This window comes from Leuresthes tenuis, unplaced genomic scaffold (assembly GCF_036924035.1).
Source record: "Leuresthes tenuis unplaced genomic scaffold, fLeuTen1.0.hap1 SCAF_17, whole genome shotgun sequence".
Classification (NCBI taxonomy): domain Eukaryota; kingdom Metazoa; phylum Chordata; class Actinopteri; order Atheriniformes; family Atherinopsidae; genus Leuresthes; species Leuresthes tenuis.
The window spans coordinates 8,933,534-8,957,038 of NW_027325371.1; the positions used below are offsets into that span (position 1 = coordinate 8,933,534).

The 23,505-nt window shown below is 39.0% G+C and overlaps 2 protein-coding genes across 2 annotated transcripts; both read left to right on the forward strand.

Annotated features, from left to right (window-relative positions):
- The first annotated feature begins 6,391 nt into the window (after window positions 1-6,391).
- LOC140273329 (visual system homeobox 2) lies at window positions 6,392-8,798 on the forward strand. The gene is made up of 3 exons (XM_072368853.1): window positions 6,392-7,075; window positions 7,371-7,528; window positions 8,284-8,798. The coding sequence occupies exons 1-3, from the start codon at window positions 6,841-6,843 to the stop codon at window positions 8,698-8,700; spliced, it is 810 nt and encodes a 269-aa protein (XP_072224954.1). The 5' UTR covers window positions 6,392-6,840; the 3' UTR covers window positions 8,701-8,798.
- Window positions 8,799-10,747: 1,949 nt separating this feature from the next.
- On the forward strand, window positions 10,748-22,345 carry micall2a (mical-like 2a). The gene is made up of 17 exons (XM_072369403.1): window positions 10,748-11,151; window positions 11,521-11,569; window positions 12,743-12,884; window positions 13,043-13,209; window positions 13,385-13,515; window positions 13,597-14,100; window positions 14,191-14,372; window positions 15,392-15,443; window positions 15,867-16,066; window positions 16,776-16,883; window positions 17,072-17,136; window positions 17,326-17,449; window positions 20,202-20,304; window positions 20,594-20,667; window positions 20,753-20,867; window positions 21,005-21,051; window positions 21,141-22,345. The coding sequence occupies exons 1-17, from the start codon at window positions 11,009-11,011 to the stop codon at window positions 21,218-21,220; spliced, it is 2,286 nt and encodes a 761-aa protein (XP_072225504.1). The 5' UTR covers window positions 10,748-11,008; the 3' UTR covers window positions 21,221-22,345.
- The last annotated feature ends 1,160 nt before the right edge of the window (window positions 22,346-23,505 follow it).

A 23,505-nucleotide genomic window follows, 5' to 3' on the forward strand; every position in this document is an offset into this window, starting at 1 on the left:
ATTGAAACTGTGAAAACGGAAAATTCCAAATCACCCATAATTACCTTTCAGAATAATATTTAGGCACCTCAAATAATGATTGAGGGGAAAAAATTAAATGGTGAAAGGTTTCATTTCGTTCCAATAATTCCTGGATTCTGATAAGATTGAGACAGCCGTCACGTGTTCATGCTTGCTTTTCACCCAGGTGTGACACACAAATTAAAGGCGTGATGCACATGCAGTGATGGAAACCATTTTGCCATGAAAGTGTGAGTTGTTTTGCCCAGCGCCAGTGACTTCATCTGAAAACCTCTTGATGGAGTCAAAAGAATAAGTTAAACAATGTGTAGGCATGCGGGGAAACTAGGAACATGGATGTCTCTGTTGATGATAAATTAAGCATGGTGATAATTGCTCAGTCACAAAGACCAAAGGGTTCTTTGATGATGTGATGTGGGTAGGCTATTTTAGAGTGCCGAGTGCTGCTGGTGTTTTATTACATAGGACATGAAGATGAGGCCACAGAGCGGATAAAGATCCTCAGTGATGGTAAGACATGCCCACACTAGTGGGTCAGTTGAAACATTCATCTGTTATCCTGTCATTCAGAAGCAGCATTGTTTTCTTCTAAAACACAAAGCAGGAGCTGACAGTAGAGGTCAAACTTTTATCCAGAATCAGAATCAGAAAATACTTTATTAACCAAAAGTTAAAAGTACCAAACTGAAGTGCTTTTTGTTGGGCACAGTTTAAACCGTCTGTTTTACTGAGAAAACTAAATACAATGATGGCCTCGTAACCCTCTAAATCCCTCTTTATGATTATAGTAACGCATCCATTCCGATAATTAACGTGTTCATATAGAAATCCAATCATGTCTCACCGCTAATACACATCATCTGTTCTTTCCTCTCCTCAATGCCCCTGTTTGATGTGTTAATTGCACCTGTATGGTGTCCTATAACCAGCCAAAAAGCTCTGTTTACGGCTATCAGTCAACCAACTACACAAGTCTTAGCAGCTTGGACTCTTGGTCGGGCGCCAGCATCCTATTGGCTGGGCAGCAGTGAGGCGGAACAGAGATGAGTGACAGCCAACGAGGACATGTTGGGAGGGAGAGCGAGGGCCATAGTACTGACAAGTTAACAACCTCTGCCTTTATTCATCATACCAGAGTGGATGCCCTCAAATGCAGCTGCTCGGAGCAAACTGCTTATTTGTCCGTGCTGAACATGTTCGTTCATAGCATCAGATATTTTCACAGTGCATATTTGTTGAGGTGACCATGAGAAGTGTTGTAAAGTGATGCGGTATAAAGGTTCATTTAGAAGTGCTGCTTTTAAGTATAATTTTGAGGTACATATTTTAGATTGAGAAAAAAAAAGAAAGTGGTTAACTTTAAGACAATAAATATCAACATTTTTGTCCTGTGAGTCATGGCCTTTTACAGAAGAAACAAAAACAACGTTCAGATGGGGCCTCCTGTCCAAGTTTCACCAAAGAAATTTCTCATGTGGTGTCAGGTTTAGCTTGTAACTATATGGAGGAGGCCCTGTGCTGGCTGCCACTGGTCTGAAGTACCGGTTGATTAAGTGACAGTTGAAGAATTTCAACCAACTAAATCTTAGGGAATAAAAATGTCTACACACAGATCTTTTTTTTTAATTCTTGCATCCGTTTGAGATAATCTGATTAATTCACTTATGTGGACGTTTTCTAGGTCATGTGAAAATGGACAGTGAATGAGCAGCGAGCAGGAATGCGACCAGCGGAGGCTCTTGGTGTCTACAGAAGAGGCCCTGATGTGCCACTACCTGCCCATACACATCTGTCTGCTCTTCGGCTTCCTCTCAATGGCACCCTCGTCTTAGATCATCTCCTCTTACTCCACGCTTGAGTTGCACTTGGCTCGCTTGGAAAAAAAATGCGCACCGGCTCTTGCCTCTCTTCTATCTGGCACTTTGATGTCTCAAGTGTGATTGCTCTTGGATTGTGGCCGCTTTCCCTTGAAGGTTTTGACATGAAAAGCAGACTGGGCTCTCAGGTTTATCCCATGGCCAGTGATCCAGGACTAAAACAATCAACCTGCTCACTGTGGGATACTATTACCAGGGAGAGTGAGGCACTAGGCATAGGGGCTTCCTCAGCCATGAAATACACTTTTAGTCCAAGTTACAAACACATTTTGGGTGTGTTGATTGAATTATTCCAATCTATGCTCCCACTAATAGATTTTTTTGTGCACACAGTTGACACTAAAAACACATGCTGAAGCTGTCAAAGAATACAATGCCAGTGTGTTTGCACAGAGGTGGACAAAATGATCCAACATTTGCAATGAATTAAAAAGAAATGAGACTAGTAATTGCAGTTAAGATTGACCCTATCTGATAAGTATGATAATGTGACATGTCATTAACAGCAGAGGCAGTAGTGACAACCCTTAAGCGTCACTTATACTTTCATTAAATATTAAATATGTGCTCATTGCTGTTCCAGCCTGAAAATTACACCACATAGATGAATTCCCATGACAGTGGAACTGACGATAATCATCCATCTCTGCATGACATTTGGCAGAAATCTTGTTTTACGAGCTGAGGGGCTATAGTAGTGGATGAGAAAGAATAATAATGTGCAGTGTTCACGATCACCATTATATCAGATCTTATCACACCGAGGGCAGATAGTTAATCCTCTTCAGCTGTCAAGGAAAAAAGAAAATAGATAGTCTTCATCATTAATTTAGACTTCAGCTCACTGAGTGTTTTTAACGCAACAAATTCCAAGATAAAAGATTTCGTCGGGTGACCCTTGTTAATAGCTTTTCCCTGACAACATTTCATGTGACTGTTTGAATCTATAAAATTAGATTACCTTGTAAAATAAGCGTGGTTAGGCATATTTCAATGTATGGGACAGTTTTCACATTTTAAAGTGACTGTCATTAATTTTTATGTAACCTTAATGTACTACATGACAATGTGAAGGGTTTCTCATAGTGGTGAATCTTCACGGAGCTGTGACATAAAAATACTGCTCCTTCACTTTAACAGATATTTAAAGAACGTCTCTTATTTAGATGAAGTTGCATATTTGAACAAAAAAATTATATATATATATATACATATAAAGATGTGGCTTTTCCGACCTGCTAAATCTGTAGATTGATACACAGTTTCCAAACGAGCTGTGATACTATGCAGTCATACCTATTATCTACCATCAAACTGCATATTTTCTCTCAAGTGAATGTCAAACATCCATGATAAGTAACAATCAAAGAAAAAAAAAAACAGGTGGGATATTTTTAAGGTAGATCCAAAAGCTAAGGTGCAGATGTCTTTTTTTTTCTTTTTTTCAAGTTTGCGATGAATAAGTACAAGCTCAAACAAGTCAAATTCAAGCTAAAGACGTGTGAGGGACATCTCATTTGTGACTTACTAAACCCACAGATAATGCACATTCTGTGGCTGCAGGTGATGGCCTACCAGTGTTAGGATGATTGCCTTTTTAGTTCTGGATCTCCAGTGTTGTCTTGTCATTCAGTGTGCAGAAATACCAACACAGCCTGGCATTAGCCATTAACATTGTTGTCTTAATGCCTCCTTCAATTATCCACAAGCAGGTCTTTTGAGCAACTACTGTCAGAACCTCCCCCTCTGGTTTTCACCAATTTTGTCCCTGATTAACTGGATCAATGGGCATTAAAGGATCCAGGCACAGACAAACACATTGGTTTGGGAGTGGGGAAAGGGGGTCTTCTTTCAGACAGACCAGAAATCCCTGAAACTATGTGTGTGCCAGGGACAAACGGTGATGGCTATTCAGTCATCAGTCCCACCACACATGGTGTTTATTTAACTACAGCTTGAACCAGACACTTGTAATCTGATTTCCGTCTGTTTCTTCCTCCCTTGCATACTGATGCCTGCACACACAAAGAAAGCTTATAAAAAGCTTTTAAAGTGCTGCAAATAAACCACTATGTTAGTGGTAGATATTTTCATCAGAAATTAGTAATTATTTTTCAACTTGAAAGAATTCCAGTGAAGTATGAATAGCTTTTTGCCTAAAGAAATAAGGCTTTATTTGAATTATGAATTTTGATTCATATCAGATAAACAACTTTTTTTCTGCAAACCACTTTACCTAAATATCCACTTTCAGGTTTCTCTTAAGCTTTAAATAAATCCAAATTGCTCACTGGCTAATCCTGACCTCCTCATTGCCTCCATGAAGGCACCAATTTGGTGTTTGAACAGGTGCAGATGAAAGGGCCACACAGGTGATAGAGCTGGACCTCCTCACTGCGTGCAAAGGAATGACCATCCTGTGACTCACCTGAGCTCCGACCTGCAGCCTTCTGCAGAGGTCTCCTGTCAGATCAAAGCCACGTCAGCCTGCCTGGTCTGTGGTGACAACACTAACAGCTTGATGTTTTCACAATCTGAGACAATCAGTCAGCCAGATATGTTGTTAGGTGATATGTATCCCTGGATTAATTGACCCACCTGGGTTTAATTCACACAGACGGAGCTGGTGCTTGTGTCATCAGAGATCCGTCAGCGCTAAGCTACAGCTGCCAAGCTCAAAGGAAAACAAAAAGTGTCAATAATCTTCCTGTCTTGGTGGTTAATGTGTTGAAGTGTACGCTTTGATCTGACATGGAAAAATCCTCCAAGTGTTAGGTAACATTCTGACACTACATGCGTTGCAGCAGTGACAACAGCATTTTACCACTTATTGCATCGTCAACAAACACCTGCTATTACACTAGTGTTTTACTGTAACTAGAGCCACGGTCCCACACTTTCTGGTTTTCATCCAACAGTTAGGTTTCAAAAGGAGAGTAAATACCCGTGTACCACAAACCAAATCAGGCAGCAGATTTCAGAGGCAGGACTGTAGACTGAACCAGTATAAGAACTAAAGACAAGAAATATTGACAAATTATTTTTCTATGTAGATGACGTCTTTCAAATTCCTTTTGGTGTTTTTTTCATTGTGAATGTTGATGTTGTCACCAGAAATGTCAAAATGTATAAGACCAAAACAAGTTTTCCCAAGGACAGCATATATTTATCTTTATTTATCTTTACATCCATTATTGAAACAGGTCAGATTACAGCTGTTAGAATAGCAGTCTTATAATTGGACGTCATTTTGACCATTAAGGGTTTTACTTAGATATTCACTTTTGGTTTTGCAAAGACTGGCAATGTGCTATACTTTCTGTTTAGATTGTTCACTTTAACTTCAGCATTTTTCCTCAGGATTTTGCTCAAGCATGTGAAGAAAGTCACACAATCACCATGCCAGCAGTGCTGTAAGATGATCCGATTCACTGTACAGAGACAGGGAAATTAAAGCGCTTGAGCAGAAGCAAAAACGCTTTGAAAGATTTTTTGTTTGCATTTTTTTACATTGATCATCATTATTTCCTCATGGAATCAGATTTGATGTTTAATGATTTGTCTTGCATACGTGTAAAAGAAGGAAGACTAGAGATTGATACTTGAAACATGTTTGGACATAAAAGCATCCTCTGAGGTTTGATATCTATCTAAATTGTGTTGCTCGTATCAAATATTGGTGCAATGATGAGGTCTGGAAAAACTTCTTTATTTAGTATTTCATGAGAGAGGTTGACACAGTTTGTAGGATTGTGTATTGTGTTATGAGATGTTTTGTAGCCTGTCTCTCGTGGCCATTAGTGGCATTAGACTTCATGTTTTAGACCCAACAGCTCCATCCAAATGCATGTTTACATGCATGAGAAAAAAGAAAAAAAAAATAATCGTGTTAGTCCGACCAAAATGGAAATTTAAAAATTGTAGAAAACTGCCCGGGTTTACTGTGATGGCAACACAACAAACAAATGCACCTAGGACCAAATGTAGTAAAAGCTACAAAAACATATAGGGCATCAAGGAGTAAGTCCACAAAAATAAAGAGTTTTTCAAGACATAATTTGTGTGGTTTAATTGGTGGATTTGTCCTGTCATGTAAAACTGGGATTCCCGTTACACTAGCATTAATCATTATTGCTTCAAAAGTTGGCAGGATGCAGACCCAGTCTTTGTACTCTGGAAAATTAAACCTCACCTCTCAAAAAACAGTAAAATGAAATCACAATAAAGCAAGCATCAGGTTGCAAGCATGGATTAAAAGGAATAAATAAACTTACAGGTTTGTCACTGTGCGTTTATCCTGAGACCTGCTGTTCAGGGTCTGCTGCCGTTGTGTTTACCTTCATCTCACAGAACTGAGCAACTGTTTTCATCACGTCTGCGTTCGTAGCAATTTGTTCTTACGATATGTGCCAACCGTTAAACTGGTTAGAGTGCTTCACAGTTCATAAACCTACCATTAGTCTCACTCACTGACATTTCAGAAGCCAAAGATGTTGCAACTTGTCCAAGTTAGGCAGAGAGAAAGAGAGGTTTTGTGCATATGCATGATGTCAGGAATAAATTGTTTGCTTTATTTGGCATCCAGGAAAGGCTTGATAGTATTAATCCACAAAGAGATGAGCTGTAGGTAGGATTTTCATTTTAGTCCAATAAACTAAGTCCTGCTGTCTGTTTGGATGTCATGTGACTGGGAGAGGAGGGGGGAGCTAAGGTGAGACCACCTCCACCACTTAAGTTGTACCTTTACTTTTCAGGGAACACCTTCTACCTGTGCTGAGCAGCTGCAGCAACAAAGTGGATACATCATAGCTGTGTTATTCCCTACTTGCTTTCATCCTGGACGTTGGGATGTATTTCATAATTTCCCCAGCAACCTTTTAGAAGTCTACCTGGACCTTTTTATCGGACCAACATTGAATATTGGACTTTTATTTGTGTGGACATGTTTAGCTCAGGTCAACTGGTATCAACGCTCCTTCCTGCAGTTTTTCATTCCCCTGCAGCTCATTTTTTTCCTGCATTCCCAACAAGACTGGGCTCTCCACCTCAGATCCTGATTCCGGGACCCTTTATTAGCTATGAATCCCTGAGGAATTATTTGCAGCCAGAGCCATGCAAGGAGTCTTTGCTCTTGGCCACACAGGCGGTTGGGATTGGAGCACTTACAGAGAGCATAGGTGAGTTCAAGCTCCAGCCTCTTTGGCCAAAATCAGACTGATTGTATGACGCTGGAGTAGTTCAGAGAGAGTCCGGCCAAACTGGCACTCTCAGCTTTTAAGACAGTCTGTGAGCACCATCTGATTGTAGTGTAAATGTTTACAAAACTGACTAACAGCTCGTAACGAACAATCAATTATCAAGCAGTGTTAAAATGGTGGTAATGATTGCTGCACTAATTACCCAATCTAGAGCCATTAGTTCCCTGTCACCCGTTGGCAAATGTCTAATTGGTGCTTGTGCTGGGCTTTCCAGATGAACAGAGGCCAGTGAAGCAGCGGCGTGCACGAGCCAACTACAGCAGCTGGCAGCTGGAGGAGCTGGAGAAGGCATTCGAGACCACCCACTACCCAGACATCTTCATGAGGGAAGCCCTGGCCCTCAGATTGGATCTGATTGAGGCCAGAGTTCAGGTAGTCGGAGCACTGAACTACTGAATTTGTTTACATACTCCTACATTTCATATCCAGATTTTATGATGTGCAAATGAAGCTCCTCAGCCCTTTTGTCTCTTTCATATCACAATCAACTTGTGATGAGTGACTGTAAATATTTTCTTCATGCAGTCTTTTAATTTTTTTTTCAAGATTTCAGATTTCCTTTAATACAAAGATAAAAGGGTCAGTTTTTCAAAGCTTGTCTGATTTATTGTCACTTGATTTGCATCGCTTGAAATGGAATTTCTTATTATGTTATGTGAGACAATTCAGGTAAAGTTCTAAAACAGGCGATCAACCAGGTGATATTTTTATAATGCATTTTCCCTTCTTACCAGTAGTGAATATTGTAGTGAATTGTAGTTTCTTATTCAAGTAACATTGTAAAGGTTTATATTATATAGTTCCTGCAGGACTTTCTAAATGATTGCATTTCTAAATTATTTATACACTAATTGTGTTCTTTATGGTTATTTTATTCATTTATTTGTCTACAAGTATCCATAAAAGGTTGTTTTAAGGAAGTGATCTCACCCTCTTTAAAAGTAGAAGAACATTTTATTTTCTTTATAAAAAAAGAAACATTTTTATATATATATAAATGTAGATAGATATAGCTCACAGGGGCCAACACATGCAATCAAAACGCCTTTCATGCTCACATGTACTTAAACCTACACACCTGTTTTTCCTTATTCATGTTTACCTTTTATATCTCTTTCATTTTTAAGGTTTGGTTTCAAAACCGTCGAGCCAAGATGAGGCGGCAGCTGAAACTCCAAGGCCAGCTTGCACGTCCTCATGTGAAAAGAGACAGTAATGACACATCTGATAAAATGAGCAAGAGTTTAAAACAGACAGAAAATTCTGATGGCGAACATTGGGATAGACAACAGGAACTAGAGCCCTACCCATGGACACAAACTCCTACTTCTGTGCTGAGTGTGTGTAAGCAGCCTGTGACCCCAAGACTGGGGAAGTGGGAGCGGCCGGAGGGGCTGAGCTCAGAAGAGCTCCGCTCCTGCAGCATCGCCAAGCTGCGGGCCAAAGCCAGAGAGCACGAGGCCGAGATTAACAGCACTGTAAACATGTCAGGAGGCGACTTACAGACACAAACACAGGAAACTGATGCCATGCACAGTGACTGATCGTTTTCCTTTTTCCTCTTTGTACAGATAATCATAAAAAAAAAACTTGAAATGGTATTAATATACTGTAACTGTTTTTATCTTTCATTAACAGAATAGTTCTGGGTCTATACAGTTTGCATGATTTCCTTAAATATATAAAAATCGATTTTCAAGGTTCAGTTTTTAAATCTATTGTCCATTCCTACAAACTTCTTTTTTTAAAACCTATTTTCATAACATTCATTTTTAAAATGGAACTTCTGAAGTTTCAGTGGTTGACATCTGTCACTTTTTGTCTGTTTGATAAATAATCTAACACCCTGTACGTATGCACTGCTCATGTCAGTTTTCAGTTTGTTGTAAATGTTATCCTCACTGACTGAATGGTGAATGCCGTATGCTGCGACAAATGGCAAACGTTGACACCTTTAGGGCACAGCTAAAATAGGACACAGTCAAGTCATTTTTTAAAGATTTCACAAATGACATCCCTGACCTCTTGGGTTACAGTCACAGACAGGCAGGATGTCTGCATGCAGACGCACATCCACACAGGAAACAATAGAAATAACTGAAAAATGAAATCATGAAGACTGACTCTAAAGTATATACATTACATGACAAATGTCTATTTCCACTTAAGTTTAATGCATATAAAGGTTTGATTTACCAGTGGTTGGTTTCTTGGTTTTCATCTTTAGTAGTACAATAGTAGTTTTCACCTTTACACAGCTAAAAAGAGAGAAAAAAAGTGATTCAAAGGTTTATGAAACTGAACTATTACTGTTCGGCTTTTAAAGTTAAACTTAACATTATATTTTGAATTAGATCAAATTAACAAGTATCTTAGAATAGAATAGGAAGATAGGTGTTTTGTGTATGGGTGTGCACTGCTTCAGTTCTTGTTCAAGTCTTGTGTAAAGTTTAAACTTGCAGTCTTTCAACAGTGCAGTGGGACACTGCCCCCTGCTGGGCATGATAATATCCTCACAGACAGGGGATGACAAAGTTCAGACAAAGCAATGTGTGTCTGTACTGAATTTATTTAAAAGATGTAATGCAGTCATACATTTCTTATTTTGCCTACAGCAGTTGTAATCTTTCAAAAGTATTTGGGTCTGCTGACATTTTCTGAACATGTAACAATAAACATTTCAACAGTATTTGTGAACTATTTAATGAATGGGGTCAGAGTGGGTTGCTTACATTTCAAAGACTTAATTTCAGCTCCAGTCTCACACTAATTACATTCCCTGTGTCACAGGTCTGAACTCATCCTGATGAGGCCAGTGGGTCACATTTCATATGAGGCTGCTTTTCAAAATGGGTCAGGGAAGCACATTGAGCGATTACGTTTCCTGTGGAGGTGGTAGGACTCTTCGTCATCAGCTGGAATTGTGAAAGTTGGTTGAGAAATTAAGTTTATGCAAAGACTTTGTCAGACATAATGAACTGGGCTATTTGGACCAGTCTCTATATGATGATGGTTGGCCTCAATTAGGCCACACACACAGAAGAGTCAGATAAAAAAAGTGCATATCATAGATTATGTTAGTCATTCTCAAATTCTGATAGTTTTACACTTCTGAAATCCTGCAGCATATTTTCTCTTCACTGGAGGCTGACAGATAACTCTCACGAGGCATCAAATTAATCTAATATGCCTGTTTAACTTTTCTGGAAATGACAGCTGAAGCTTTAGTCTGCAGATGATTTTCAAACAGGCTAAGACATTAAGACATATTAGGCCTGCTATACACTCATCACTCATTAGTGAACTGTTATATGTGCTGGGAAATGAGTCAAAAATACTCAACAAATCTGAGTAAATTAAATCAGGATCCTCTCAGTCTGACTGATGCCACACAAATCCAGATAGCTACAGGAGACATCATGATAGACTAATAATTAACAAGCCATTTAAAGGCAAGGGTGGGGTCATTTAACTCCACCTATATGGAGTAAAATAACTGGCATTAGAACATGAAAAAGTGTAACTTTTGCCTACTCTTATGGACGAGTTTTTAATCGACTGTCTTGAATGACAAATCACCAGTCGGGGTCAATTAGTGTAATGAGTTGAGAAACGCACACACACATACGGATGATCAGTAGCAGCTTCTCTTCCCGAAGAGTCGGCGGTCAGTCAGGTAGAAGAAGGAAACAGGACGCAGCTGCAGCGCCACAGTTCACGGACAAACCCCGAACAAAGACACTGTTTTTATTTCTCTTTCCTCTGCCTCCTCCACGACGCTGAGACCTCTGCCTGTTGCACACTTTATCTGCACTGGGTGAACTGCAGCCGTGTCCGTGTCGCGCTGGGAGAATGGCTGCCATCAAGGCGTTGCAGCAGTGGTGTAAGCTGCAGTGTGAGGGCTACCGCGATGTTGCCATCACCAACATGACGACTTCATTCAGGAATGGACTGGCTTTTTGTGCGCTTATCCATAAATGCAGACCGGATCTGATGTAAGTGTTTGGTGAAACTCTGATGGGGTTTGATTGATCATCTTATTTTTCTGGGCAGCCTGCTTTGTCCTCTTGAGTAACTAGTAGACATTTAAACTATATGCATTTCAAATGTAATATCTAATATTTATTTTTTTTACAAATAATGAATTGTTGCTCTTAAAGTTTAGCTTGGGATGTTAGGCTGTTGATTAGATGTTTATTCTAAGGAACCCCATCTTGTAAAACAAAGATGAAGCCTTGAAAATGTTACATTTCTTTCTTGTGCATTTCAATCCAAATGTATCCCATCTTGTGTTTAATGATGTTCTCACATAAATGTCTTACCTTCTCTGCTCATTGCCTTCTTTTTTTTTCTCTTTTCCCCAGAGACTATGACTCTCTCAGAAAGGAGGACGTGTTTGAGAACAACAGACTGGTAAGATGTGAAGTTGTTCAACCTTTGTTTTACAGACTGAGAATAGACTTCACTCTCCAGCTGCAAAATTTGATCTAGCTCAAAACACCCACTTTATTAACCCCGGGTATGTGATGGCATAGGCAGCCAACGCGCGATATTTGTTCTCTTTCTTGGCATTTATGTTGCCGCTCGCTTTAATATTTAGCTGTTTCCATGTTTTAACAGCACAGCAGTTTCAGCTGGATCTCTATTCGTCCACACTCCTAAACCTCTAACTATTTATGCTTCTGTTCACTTAAACTCATTTATTTAGTTAACCTCTGCATGACATGAGCAGCCCAGCAGAGACCTCTTCATTATTTAGTCCTCTACCACCATTCCAGCTTCCTCTGAGAGGTACGGCCCCTGCAGAGTGCTACAGTATGTATGACCTCCTTGTTGTCTTGGATGGTCCTGGCAGTGTCAGCAACAAACCTGAGCTCCATCCTATTATATCCCATTCATTTTGAATGAGGTTTGCTGTCATTTGCCACTAGATCCACATGACGACGGTTCATTTGAGCACACTGCTGAAGTACACTTCTTGAATGCAACACAAGGCTAACAGATTTGGGGCCAGAGTAGCATGTTTGAGCAGGTTTAAGTTTTGAGCTTGTATTTAAGATTGTTTCCTGAGCTGAAATCTGAGACTGCAGTAATTCACACCCCTTCTATATTTCATGAATAGTATCATGTTTTTTACAGGAGGTTACTTCCTGAGCTGAAAATGTGCTTGTCTTTGTGGTAAAACCAGCTTTTGTGCTCTTCTTTTAACACACTTGGTATTCAATAAGGCATCTCTTTAAATTTAATGGACTGTCCAAGCTGATCCTAAACAATGCCCCGATATCCTGCTCCTTCCATCCCCTTTCTTATCCCTACAAGCTCACAGGAAGTCTGCAATTCATTATACAGCCCTTTTCTGACCTCTGTGAACAGTGCCACAGAATAATGCCAGCCTATTTAAAGTAAACTGCATTGTCTGACATTTTTACACATGCTGTCATTGCAGGAGTCTGACTTCCTGGTGAATACCATGTTTATATGTGCAGCATTCACTCTTTTTTTTTTTTTCTCTTTTCTATTTAGTCATATACTTGAAGATGTCATCTCAGCAGGACTGTTGTGTAAACTTCTCAAACTTTTCTTAAGGCTTTTCAGATCGCCGAAGAGAAGCTGGGCATCCCAGCTCTGTTGGATGCAGAGGACATGGTGGCTTTAAGGATCCCCGACAGACTGAGCATTCTAACTTATGTCTCCCAGTACTACAACTACTTTAAAGGCCGGCCTCCAAGTGAGTATATGCCATAAATAGACTATTCTTAATTACTCAACTTCCCTCTTTTTTGTTTTCAGTTCTAAGCCTTCTTGGATATTGAAAAGGTTGAGGTTCACTGTGCTTCTCATATTTCTTGGAATATTTGACACAAACAGTGTTTTACTTGTCCTCAGTGGGAGGTGTGAAAAGACCAGCAGAGGGCTCCAAGGAGGAACCATCGGAGAAGAAAAATCTCCCAGTGGTTGCCAAAAGCTTTGTTTCTAAAACTGGTGTTGAGAACTGTTTACCTTCTACTCTCACGAGTCACACCTCACCCAAGTTGGCCAGAGCTGCTGCTCAGGTCGGTGCCTATTTTTAACAACACATTATCAGGCAGCTGAAAAATGGCTGTCCTTTTAAAATGATTTTTTTGGTTTTGCATGTTTACCTTTTTAATTGATATATCAATTGTCTTTTTCGGTGAGTGTGGTTTAAAAAGAGTAATTCCTATCTGGATGGTATGTTGTCTTTCACAGAAGACGGTTTTGACCGACACCTCCAACAAAAGCGGAACTCTCAACAGCAAATGTTTTTCATGCAAGAGCCACGTTCATCTAGTTCAAAGGCACTTTGTTGAAGGAAAGCTTTATCACAGAAGTTGTTTCAAGTAAGTTTTATTTAGTCATGTATTCTTGTATGTACAGAGGTTTATTCCACTAATAACAGAATTCAAATGCATTTCAATCAGATGCAGTGAATGCTCCAGTGTGCTTCATACAGGAAGCTATAAACCCGGGAAGAATCCAGACACTTTTGTCTGTAACACCCACCAGAAAGGTTCCAAAACTTCCTCCGCTAATGCAGGGATCAAAAATGGACTGACCAATCCAGCTGTACAGCCAATTGGTGCCATCCAGACCCAGCTGGCACAAGGTCCTTCTTCAGTGTTGTCAGCCCCACTTAATGTTGCTCTGAAGCCAGCCAATCCTGATCCACCTTCCCAGTCGTGGACAGCCTCAGCCCAAAAGACGCAGGTGGCCCGCCAGAAGTTTTTCCAGGCTGCGCCACGAGTTACAGAAACCTCACCAAGTACCAGGAAGCCTTCTGAGCCATCAGAAAAGCCAAAGGTCCCACTGAGTCCTGATGATGATGAAAAGAGCAGAGGCAGATTAATGACTGGAAAGAAACTAGCGGAGGCAAACTGCAATAATAACAACAAACGCCCGTTCACCATCCGATCTGCAGAGAGTCGGTGAGAATTGTATCTTTGTACAATCTGTGGCCATGAGGGCTGACTGTGCTGGGTTTTGTAATTCTGAACGGGGTGACTCTCTCTCTGCAGATTTTATGAGCCAAGTTCAGTGGACTTCCCTGGCTTGAGAAAGGATAAGTGCAGCCAAGACCCAGCAGGAAACTGGGCAGGACAGCCTACCTCCAACCAGACAAACAATAAGGAATCGCCATGTCTGAAGACTATCAACAAAGACGACACCAGGCCAACAACTGTACACAAAACTGCCAAAGGCAAGCTCTACAGAATTTATTCCACTTGTTCTTGATCCACTATTTGACATTTAGCCAACATTCACCCATAACCCCCCCTCATTCTCTTTGTCTGTCTCACACATTGATAGAAAACAAAGCTCTTTTGTCATTTTTGCCCCCTTTATATAGCCAGTGCATCTGGCATGCTGTTAGCTGACATTTTAATTTTAGTCTCGCACTAATGAACTTTTATAGAGCTGTCATTCTCCTGGGATGGATGTGTGTAAACGATTGTCTGTAGGTTTTGAAGACAGACAGGCAATTATTGGTGGTTTTATTATGAATGGTATCAGGACAGTTTTTTATTTTTCTTCAGAAGAGAGAGAGAAGTTTTCCAGACCTGGAAATGAATTGTGTTGCTTGCTAATATTAACCACATGTAGACTGGGTATCTTGCAGATGATTAAACATTGTTTGCATCTTTAAAACATTTGTGAAGGGGATTATCAGTTCGTTTTTAGTAAAATGTTGAAAAAGGTTTAACAATCCTGCAATGTGCTAACACCTTAGTGGTTTAAAAATGGATTTTTAAACCAATGATTGTTCAAGATAACAAAATGTAGTAGATTGTAGTTCCAGCTTCTCAAATGTATTGACTGGTTTACATTTCTTCATTTTGATGTGTGTAGAATTTAGTGGATATGCTGGTAGAAATACAGCATATGCATCATTATTTTTCCATAAGTGTAGAATCACCTGGACAAAACGACGTCAAAACGTAGAGAATTCTTATATCAGCGACTGTCTCGTACATACTTGGGAGCAGAGAATATGGCAGGGGTGTTCAGTTGGTTGGGAAATAAATCCTACACATCCTTTTTATTTATGATCTACTTTGGATTATGCGGACAATACATTTATAAGTCTTGAGATGCTATCACAATCATTTAACTTTTATTTAAAAAAAAAAAGTATATGTATATTTAAATAAAATAACTGCTTCCCTAATTACATTTGAATATTTTTTCACTGACAACCATCTCATTGTTTTTGTGCAGATCCAGTCTGCCATGAGTGGCAAACAAAGTTCAAAACTGTACAAGGCCTAAAGTAAGTGTACTGAAATATTGTTAATGGTTACTAATGCTAAGTAATTGGGGATGTAAGGGATCACATAAGTGGACATGAAATGTCTTGAAAGATTTGCCTTTCAACATGTCTGACCTCTCGGCTTATCCACTCTCCAGAACGCAGTCTCTTCAAGTTTCCTCCATCCCTGTTATTGTTGACTGGCTCAGAGTGCAGCCCCTAACTCTGTCTCCCATCTTAACAAGCCCCTAGGATTGCCAGGCCTGACCTTTTTCCAGCTCTAACTCTAGATTTTCTCATTCTAATCAATACTGAAGATTTCTCTATCACCCCCCCTTCAACCTTTTAATATATCAAACTTTAAGGTGAGGTTTTTATTCTTTATGCCCTGCAGTCTGTTAGATACTGTCCTTTTTGACATGCTTATTCCATTGTTTCTTACAGAGATGCTGAACCTGAAGCTTTTACTGAGCAATATGCATATGGATTCATGTCCATCACTCCGTGTAATGTCTCCATTAGTACAACAAGGCCTCCCTCGGCTCCAACAACTACAGTACCTGTAGTTAGTGTTGCTTCATTTGATCCTGTGTGCTTAAGGGAAGTCAGTCCCCAGAAACCTCTGCCTGGCTCTGAAAGTCTTGGTGAGATGCTTCTTTGCATTATGATAAGTATTTTTTTTTTTGCCAGTGTGGTCGTAAATTTTAGGGAGTGTTGGATATGAAAATTAACCGTAATTTAGTCTGAAGAGAACATTACAGGGTTTTAATGTTTGAAACGATTTTACAGCATAATACACATGTACATTGTTTGTATACTTTGCAGAATCCATGTTATGAGCTTCAAATTATTATACCAAATTAGTTTTTGGCATAATCAATTTTTACTCAGCATTTTAATCTATTTGAAAGACTGACATCGTAGTTAAGCTGGCTTTCCAACTCTGTACATCATTATACATACATTTTAATTTTCTTTTAAATGGAAGATGTGCATGTACAGCTGAGACTTTGTAAGAGAAATCAGTTTTCTTTGGTAGTTATTTGACCACAGCAGAGGTGTTAAAATGTTTAATCTTTAATGAAAGATGCTATATTTGAAGTCGGGATCAGAAAAGTGACTGCTGTTAATTTTAAGAGGAACGGATGCCGTCGTAATGTTTTAACAGCTATCGACTCTTTTTACTCAAAACCATAAATGTGAACCATATAGCAGTGCTTGAGGGGAAGTTAAATGGATTCAGAGGACTATGGCTGATGATGCAAATGTTGTTGAGGTGCTTTATATACATATGTATCGCAATCTTTGATCCAAAGTTTGTAAAAAAAATTTTTTTTTTTTTTTTTTTTTAAGCCTTTAAACATGGAAGCCGCTCGCCTGTGAAATCCCCACCCAGACCACCATCAATGGACTCTACTAACTCTTCATTGGCTGCTCCAGCCATTCCTGGGAATCCTTCAGGTTGGTTTCCACCTGTTTTTTTTTTTTTTTTGTTCGATCATCAAATCTACACGTATATGGCCTCAGCTGTGTTATTGATTTTATAAAATAGAAAAATGTAACATTTTGTCAGATGAAGTTATGTGACAATACATTTCTAAAAAGCTCCCATGAAAGGACTATCTAATCCTATTTTATCTACCTCTTAGCTGCTAAAAAGGGAAAGTATTTGTCACCCACCAACGCCTTCAGGACTGAAATGAGGTCACCCTCTGTAAGTTCCCTCCATTAAGTCTCTTAAGAGATTAATTAACAGCTCTGCAAATATGCTTTCGTTACATTCCCAGTTAAGGGGAAAAAAAACAGAAAATGGATGACCTTCTTTACATTGAAGTGGCCAAAGTCAGTGTCTTAAATTTGAAATAATCTAGATGGTGAACTGAGTTATTCTATTTTACATCAGCTGAGGTCCTATCATGTTCCAGTGGAGCAGATTGAAAAAGAGCTGAATGATATTGAGACAAACTTGGCTCAGTTGGAGAAGGAGGGTGTTGAGCTGGAAAAGAAGCTGCGCAGCTGTGAGGAAGGTATGTTTCACTTTACACGTCTCCTACAACTCATCATTTCTTTCCCACTTTCTCAGTGTAATTTTCAGTGTGTTGACATGAACGGTTTATCAAACAACTCGCTTTCAGACAGCACACTGCACATCTCAGCTGTGTTGGACCCATACATGGAAAACCTTTTGTTTCACTCTGTAGCAAATGTCTATAAATTGCACTGATAAACCTCAGACTTGCACGCAGTAATTATCAGTGAACAATATGGACAGTCTTACAGTCCATGTGTGCGGGTTCATTCTCCTCCTCCTTGCTGTCTGTTAAACAAAGCCACTTTAAACCCTTGTCCTTTCTTGGTCAAGTCAAGTTTAGGGTGGGCAAACCCCTGCGTCTCTATGTTAATGGGTTACCAGTTTTAAGTAAATGGTGTCAAATCGTTTTGCAGTAAATTATTGAAACTACTTTATTTTATTTGTGTGAACTGCCAACGCTTCCTGCTGTACCTTTAGAGTTGTCCTGGTTACCTCACACATTTATTCACCATCAGCCAGAAGTTTATGTGTGTGCGGGGGAATTACCTGCCATTTCTATTACAGTTTCTGCTGCCAAATGAGGTGAGAGGCACAGCCAGCCCACAGGGATGTTACCTCCCCTTTGAGGTAGCGGGAGTAGGGTCTGATTGCTTTGCTCAAGGTCAATATGACTTGGGTATAGAAGTCTGTGTGTGTGTGTACATATATATATATATATATATATATATATATATTCCACTTGATTGCTTAATAAATATATTTCTGCATCACACTAAAGAAGCCAGGCTATACAGTTTTTGGCCAAACCAAAATACATGCTTAAGAATATACAAAGAAAATCTTAGTATTATAGAAGTAATTTTAGATGTTAAAGCTTCCCTCTTATTGTATTCAGTTTTTCTTGGTGACTTTTTAAAGTGTTGGATAAAAGAATAAGTGTCTTTATCTACTACAGCTATGTGTTGTGGTTTGTTCTGACTTTTATTTCGTCTTCAGTAAGTCACATGCAGCCCAACAGGTAGAAATCAAGGGACTGACTTGGGTGTATGAGAATATTTAGCTTATTTTCCCTTTTGAAATTGCTGTCTTGCTTTTTTCCATGTGTTTGTGGTCATACTTTTACTGTGAAGTGTTGTCCAAGTACCTTTTGACTGTGCTTGCCTAAATCTGAGCAGATAATATATCGGAGTACACTTCAGAATGCATCCAGCTGCTTCTGTCACATCATCAATGAACACTAGTAACCCACTAGCTGCACTGGATACCACGCACACTTAAAAATGACTTGTTTCTCTTGCATTGAAAGCTCCTTTCATTGTATATTCTAGATTTTAAAGCACCAGCCTAGAAATGTAAATGCCATGCTGGGATTCAACTCTAGACATTTTACCTGCTTAAATGATGAAGACTTTTGGAAGGAATGGCCTACATCTGTTTATGAAAAAGCTTTCGGTTCAACGCTGACTATTTGAGCACCTGAAATAGAGGGTTCAACCTATTAAAAGCTGGAAATCACAAACCCTTCTCCAACGTGGTTGCGAGTTCCCCTTAAATTAAAGCAGAAAAATCAACCAGATTGTATTAAATAACGGTAACATTAATATTTTTTGGTAAACGGTTAAAATGACAAGTTCAGTTTCCCCAAATACTTCAAAAACCTACTTTGTTCCTACAAATGGAATTAATTCCCCCAGAATTTTTCTTTTTTTTTCTTTTTTTCCAAGACATTATTTAATGGTGTTTGAAAATAAATCTGTGCTTGACTCATTCATTTCTTCATGTTCCTAAGATGTGTACGATGAAGCCTTGATGCAGAAGAAAAGTTCAATGTGCATTTGTTTCTTCAGTCTAAACCAGGGATGTCAAACTCCGGTCCTCGAGGGCCGCTGTCCTGCGGGTTTTAGATGTTTCCCTGCTTCAACGCACTAGATTCAGATTAAATGGATCTCTTCAAAAGATTGTTACATTCTGCACAAACCAGCTAATGAGGCATCAATCTAAATCAGGTGTGTTGGAGCAGGGAAATATATAAAACCTGCAGGACAACTACTCTTGAGGACCGAAGTTTGACATCTCTGGTCTAAACGGTCTAAAACCCTGCAGATCTTACAAAAGCAATTGAGAATGATGGCATTTTATTTTTCTATTTGGTAATTAATTAAAACGAATCTCAAATAAGGTCTTCATGCTGAAAGCCGATGACTGAGTGAGTGTACAGTAATCGGCAGTTTTTGTAACATCTTTTTCTGTGACAAAAGATAGTTGGTTTGATGTAAATATTTAGAATTGACAACTGACTCGGCTCCAACTCATCATTGCTGCCCTTAATAAAAGGGATGTAGTCCTGGGAGGTGAGTCACATGTCATCTTTAACTGTCTTGAAAACATATTTCCACCTAATATTGTGTAAATCCCACAGTCAAGAAAGCAAATGGATAATATGAAAATGAACCAGAATTGTGAATGCATTTGTGTTGCTGTCTGAACACTGAGAATTCTTTTTTGCAGGATCTCATTTTATTCAATTTAAACGCATTTAAATAAGTTCTGTCGTAAGAGTCGCTCAAAGCAGAAAATAAATGAAAACTTTGAGGGCGTACACGGGAAAGAGGTTTTTAACAGTTTGAATGATCTGCTCATAACTGATCCATGCATATCACTGATTGTATGTTGCACTGCTGCAAATTCCACAGTATCATTGCACAGATTCTCATCTGCGATCCATTCTTGTATGAACATGTTTTCAGAGGGAGAGGGGGACATATTGATGGACCCGCTGATGGTTGAGTGGTTTCTGCTTATTCAGAGAAAGCAGATGTACATCAGGAAGGAATCGGAGATTGTATACATGTGAGTTTTACTTGATTTGTTGCTTAGAACTTGGATGTGCATTAGGACTGCTAAATGATCCAACTAATGAAGTATGTTTGCTTTCCTGAGACGACTTCTTGAGTATAATTTACTTTTTATTCAGTTATATTGAGGGGGGAAAAAAAGAAAAAAGCAACATAATGTGAAGTTACCATCTTCAATATTCCCACTATGGCATTGATATTGCCACACCAAATACTCTTTTTGGGATTATTTACACTTTTGAGAGCGCTTCCTTTTTGAAGTTGTTGATGAAAGCATATCTCAGAGCCAGGACTCAGGAGCTGGAGCAGCAGCAGCCAGGAGTGGAGGGGGAACTTCGCAGGCTGTTGGAGAAACCAGGTAAGGGAGCACAAAAGCAGACAACCTGTTCACCAACATGCCTGCCATCTCTTTGACATGTCATTGTGCCTTCCTCATATCACAGATCATTTAAAGTCCAAAGAGGAGCGACAGCGGGAGAAGAAGCTGATGCAGCGACTGATGGAGATTGTGGACGGCAGAAATGCAATTGTGGAGGGTCTCGATGAAGACAGGTTGAGGTAACGCAATTCATCTTGGATTTATTTTTTGCAACACAAGGATGATCATTTGTTCAGAACCATGCAAGTACTGTAACAGGTAGATCTGTAAAGAAGACTAAATGGAGAACTCCTGTTTAATTTTGGGTTCATTTCAGGGAAGTAGAAGAAGACCAGCAGTTGAATAAGATGATGCAAACTCTTGGTGAGCGTTATATAAAATATTCTCCTTTTTAATTTGAAAAAATCTTTTAATATATTTTCATTTTTATCTTTATTTTTCTGGGGGCACAGGAGTGAAGAAAGACAAAAATAAGAGGAAGTCGTCCATCTCAAAACTGTTCAGGCGAAGAAGTAAAAGACTGGTTGAATGATGCTCAGGGGATTTGTTTCTCTTATTAAAATGATATTTTTATCACTTTCTTTTTCAAATTTAAACTAAGGTTTTTTTGTTGTTTTTTTTATATTTAACAACTGCAGTACAAAGTGTGCAAATGAACAGTGAAGGATATCAAATCAAGAAGCAGGAGTTCACAAAATGTTTAGTTCACGGTTTTGGTTGAAGGCTCACCTTAAATTTCTTCTAGATGGTTTTTTTTTCAGTTGTTTTTACTGTTTGAAAAAACCTAAATTACTGTATGTGGCAACTGTGAACATCCCTGTATTGCAAGAAGAAATTTCACAATTTGTTCATATCTTGTGTAAAGACACCCTTGTCATAGAATGATTGGAATGAGGAAGTATATTAATGGATTTTTAGCAATACTAAGTGCACTTGGTCAAAGAAATGTATTTTTAACCAACTATTGTGTTATTTGATTTACGGGGGGGGGGGTATTTTCTGCTTCACAGGTAAATAGAATTGAGGAGTATAATTGTGTCATCCTTTTTAAAGTGTCTTGATCCAAAATTAAAATATTTCAGTATTTTATAATGAATTTGAACAAGTTTCCCACAAAGGTTTTAGAAGAGCTCCGACAATTAAGAACGGCTGTGGGGTGTAAAACCGAGCCACACATGTTGCAGACTGCGACTCCTCTCACACTGTACTGTAGGTGGCAGCCTGGGTATGCTGTATCACAAGGCACAAACTTGGAAATCCAATTTGCCACAGTGCAGACAGTTAATTTCTTTGCTAATTTTATAAATACTGCAAAAATGTTCAGCTGTGCCGATGCAATAATATTATGTGAAAGAGGATTAGGTAGAGCTGTAGCTTATGGCTGGGGAAGGCTTATAGACTATAGGTTGAATTGAGCTCTTTATCTTCAAACCTGGTTTAATTAAACATTACTCTTTACTAATATCTGCATCAGAATTGCTCCATACCTGAGCTGTTAAAATGTTCAAACGACGTGGGGAGTCACTCATCTGTGAAAATGGCTTTCTGTGGCGTTTGAGGAATGTACTGTAATGTTGCATCTTTGAAGTGTTATTGAATGGTATGTACTCGTTCTATTTATAGTAATTTAAAACTTCAATAAATCCTCTAAAGATTTGTATGTATGCAAGGTTGAATGATTTATTCATACAACTTTTTTTTTTTTGCACACATCTCTGCATTTACATAGATTTACACACTCTGAAATTTTCCTCTTACAAGCTTCACCAAGGATTGTTGTCAGTGACTGCTCTGATCAGACATCGCCTTCAGTAAGAAACCAACAACCACTTTTGAGTTAAAGCTGTGCAGTGATCAGAGTGGCGTCAATGTGTGCTTTCAATAAAGCTTTTAAAAGACTGTATCAAGGATTCAGTGGCGTCAATATATTGCAGCTACTTAGAAGCGACATATCCCGCATTTTGAGATGCATGAAATTGTGATCATGAAGTTGGAACACAATCTTTCTAGCTGAGCAGAGTTGTGGTTGATATTGGTACAAAATGCCATGCGTGATGTGGGTGACAGTCGAGACTGAATGTGTGATATTAGAGTTAATTAAAGCTTTGCGCCCCATCTACCGCAAATGCTTGCACTTCTGCAATTAAGAATCAAAGGCGAGGGCTTAGTGTCAGGGGGGTGTCTAATACATGGTTTTAACAGGAATGGGACCTGATTTGCCAAGCTCCTAGCGACAAGCATTAACAACAGCCTCAAATTAGAGGGACATTAATATTCATAAGTAAAACAATTCATCCTGTGAATGTGTGATGAAATGGAATCCTCTGAGGTGAGCTCTTGTGTCCAGGCTGCCATCGTTCATTAAAATATGCCATTACCCATGAAGTGTTTAATCTTTATGAAAGGGTGGTAAAATCAGTTTGAACTGCTCTGACAGAAAGGTGGAAACTGTAATATTATTCAGGACCTGAAATAATGTTAATCCTGTATATTTTCTTAAATCTGATAACAATATGTGTATAGTCTTTTGCCTTTGTTTGTGCATTGATATTAGTCTTTAAGCACTTGTGATTTAGCTGTTGTTCACTTCCTTTTGCAACACAATCTAAATTTTGTGTGTGTGTGTGTTTCGTCTTACTCCTGCCCCTGCCAGAGTCTCTGCCACTAGCCTGTAATTATGATCCTCGAGGTAATTTTATCAGGCTCATTAGCTCTGATGAGTAAACGAGAGGCGTGCTTCTAATTTATTGGTCATCCAGGCTGGAGATTTTATTCTCATCAGAGAGATCATAATATTAGTATAGAAAGAGATATACT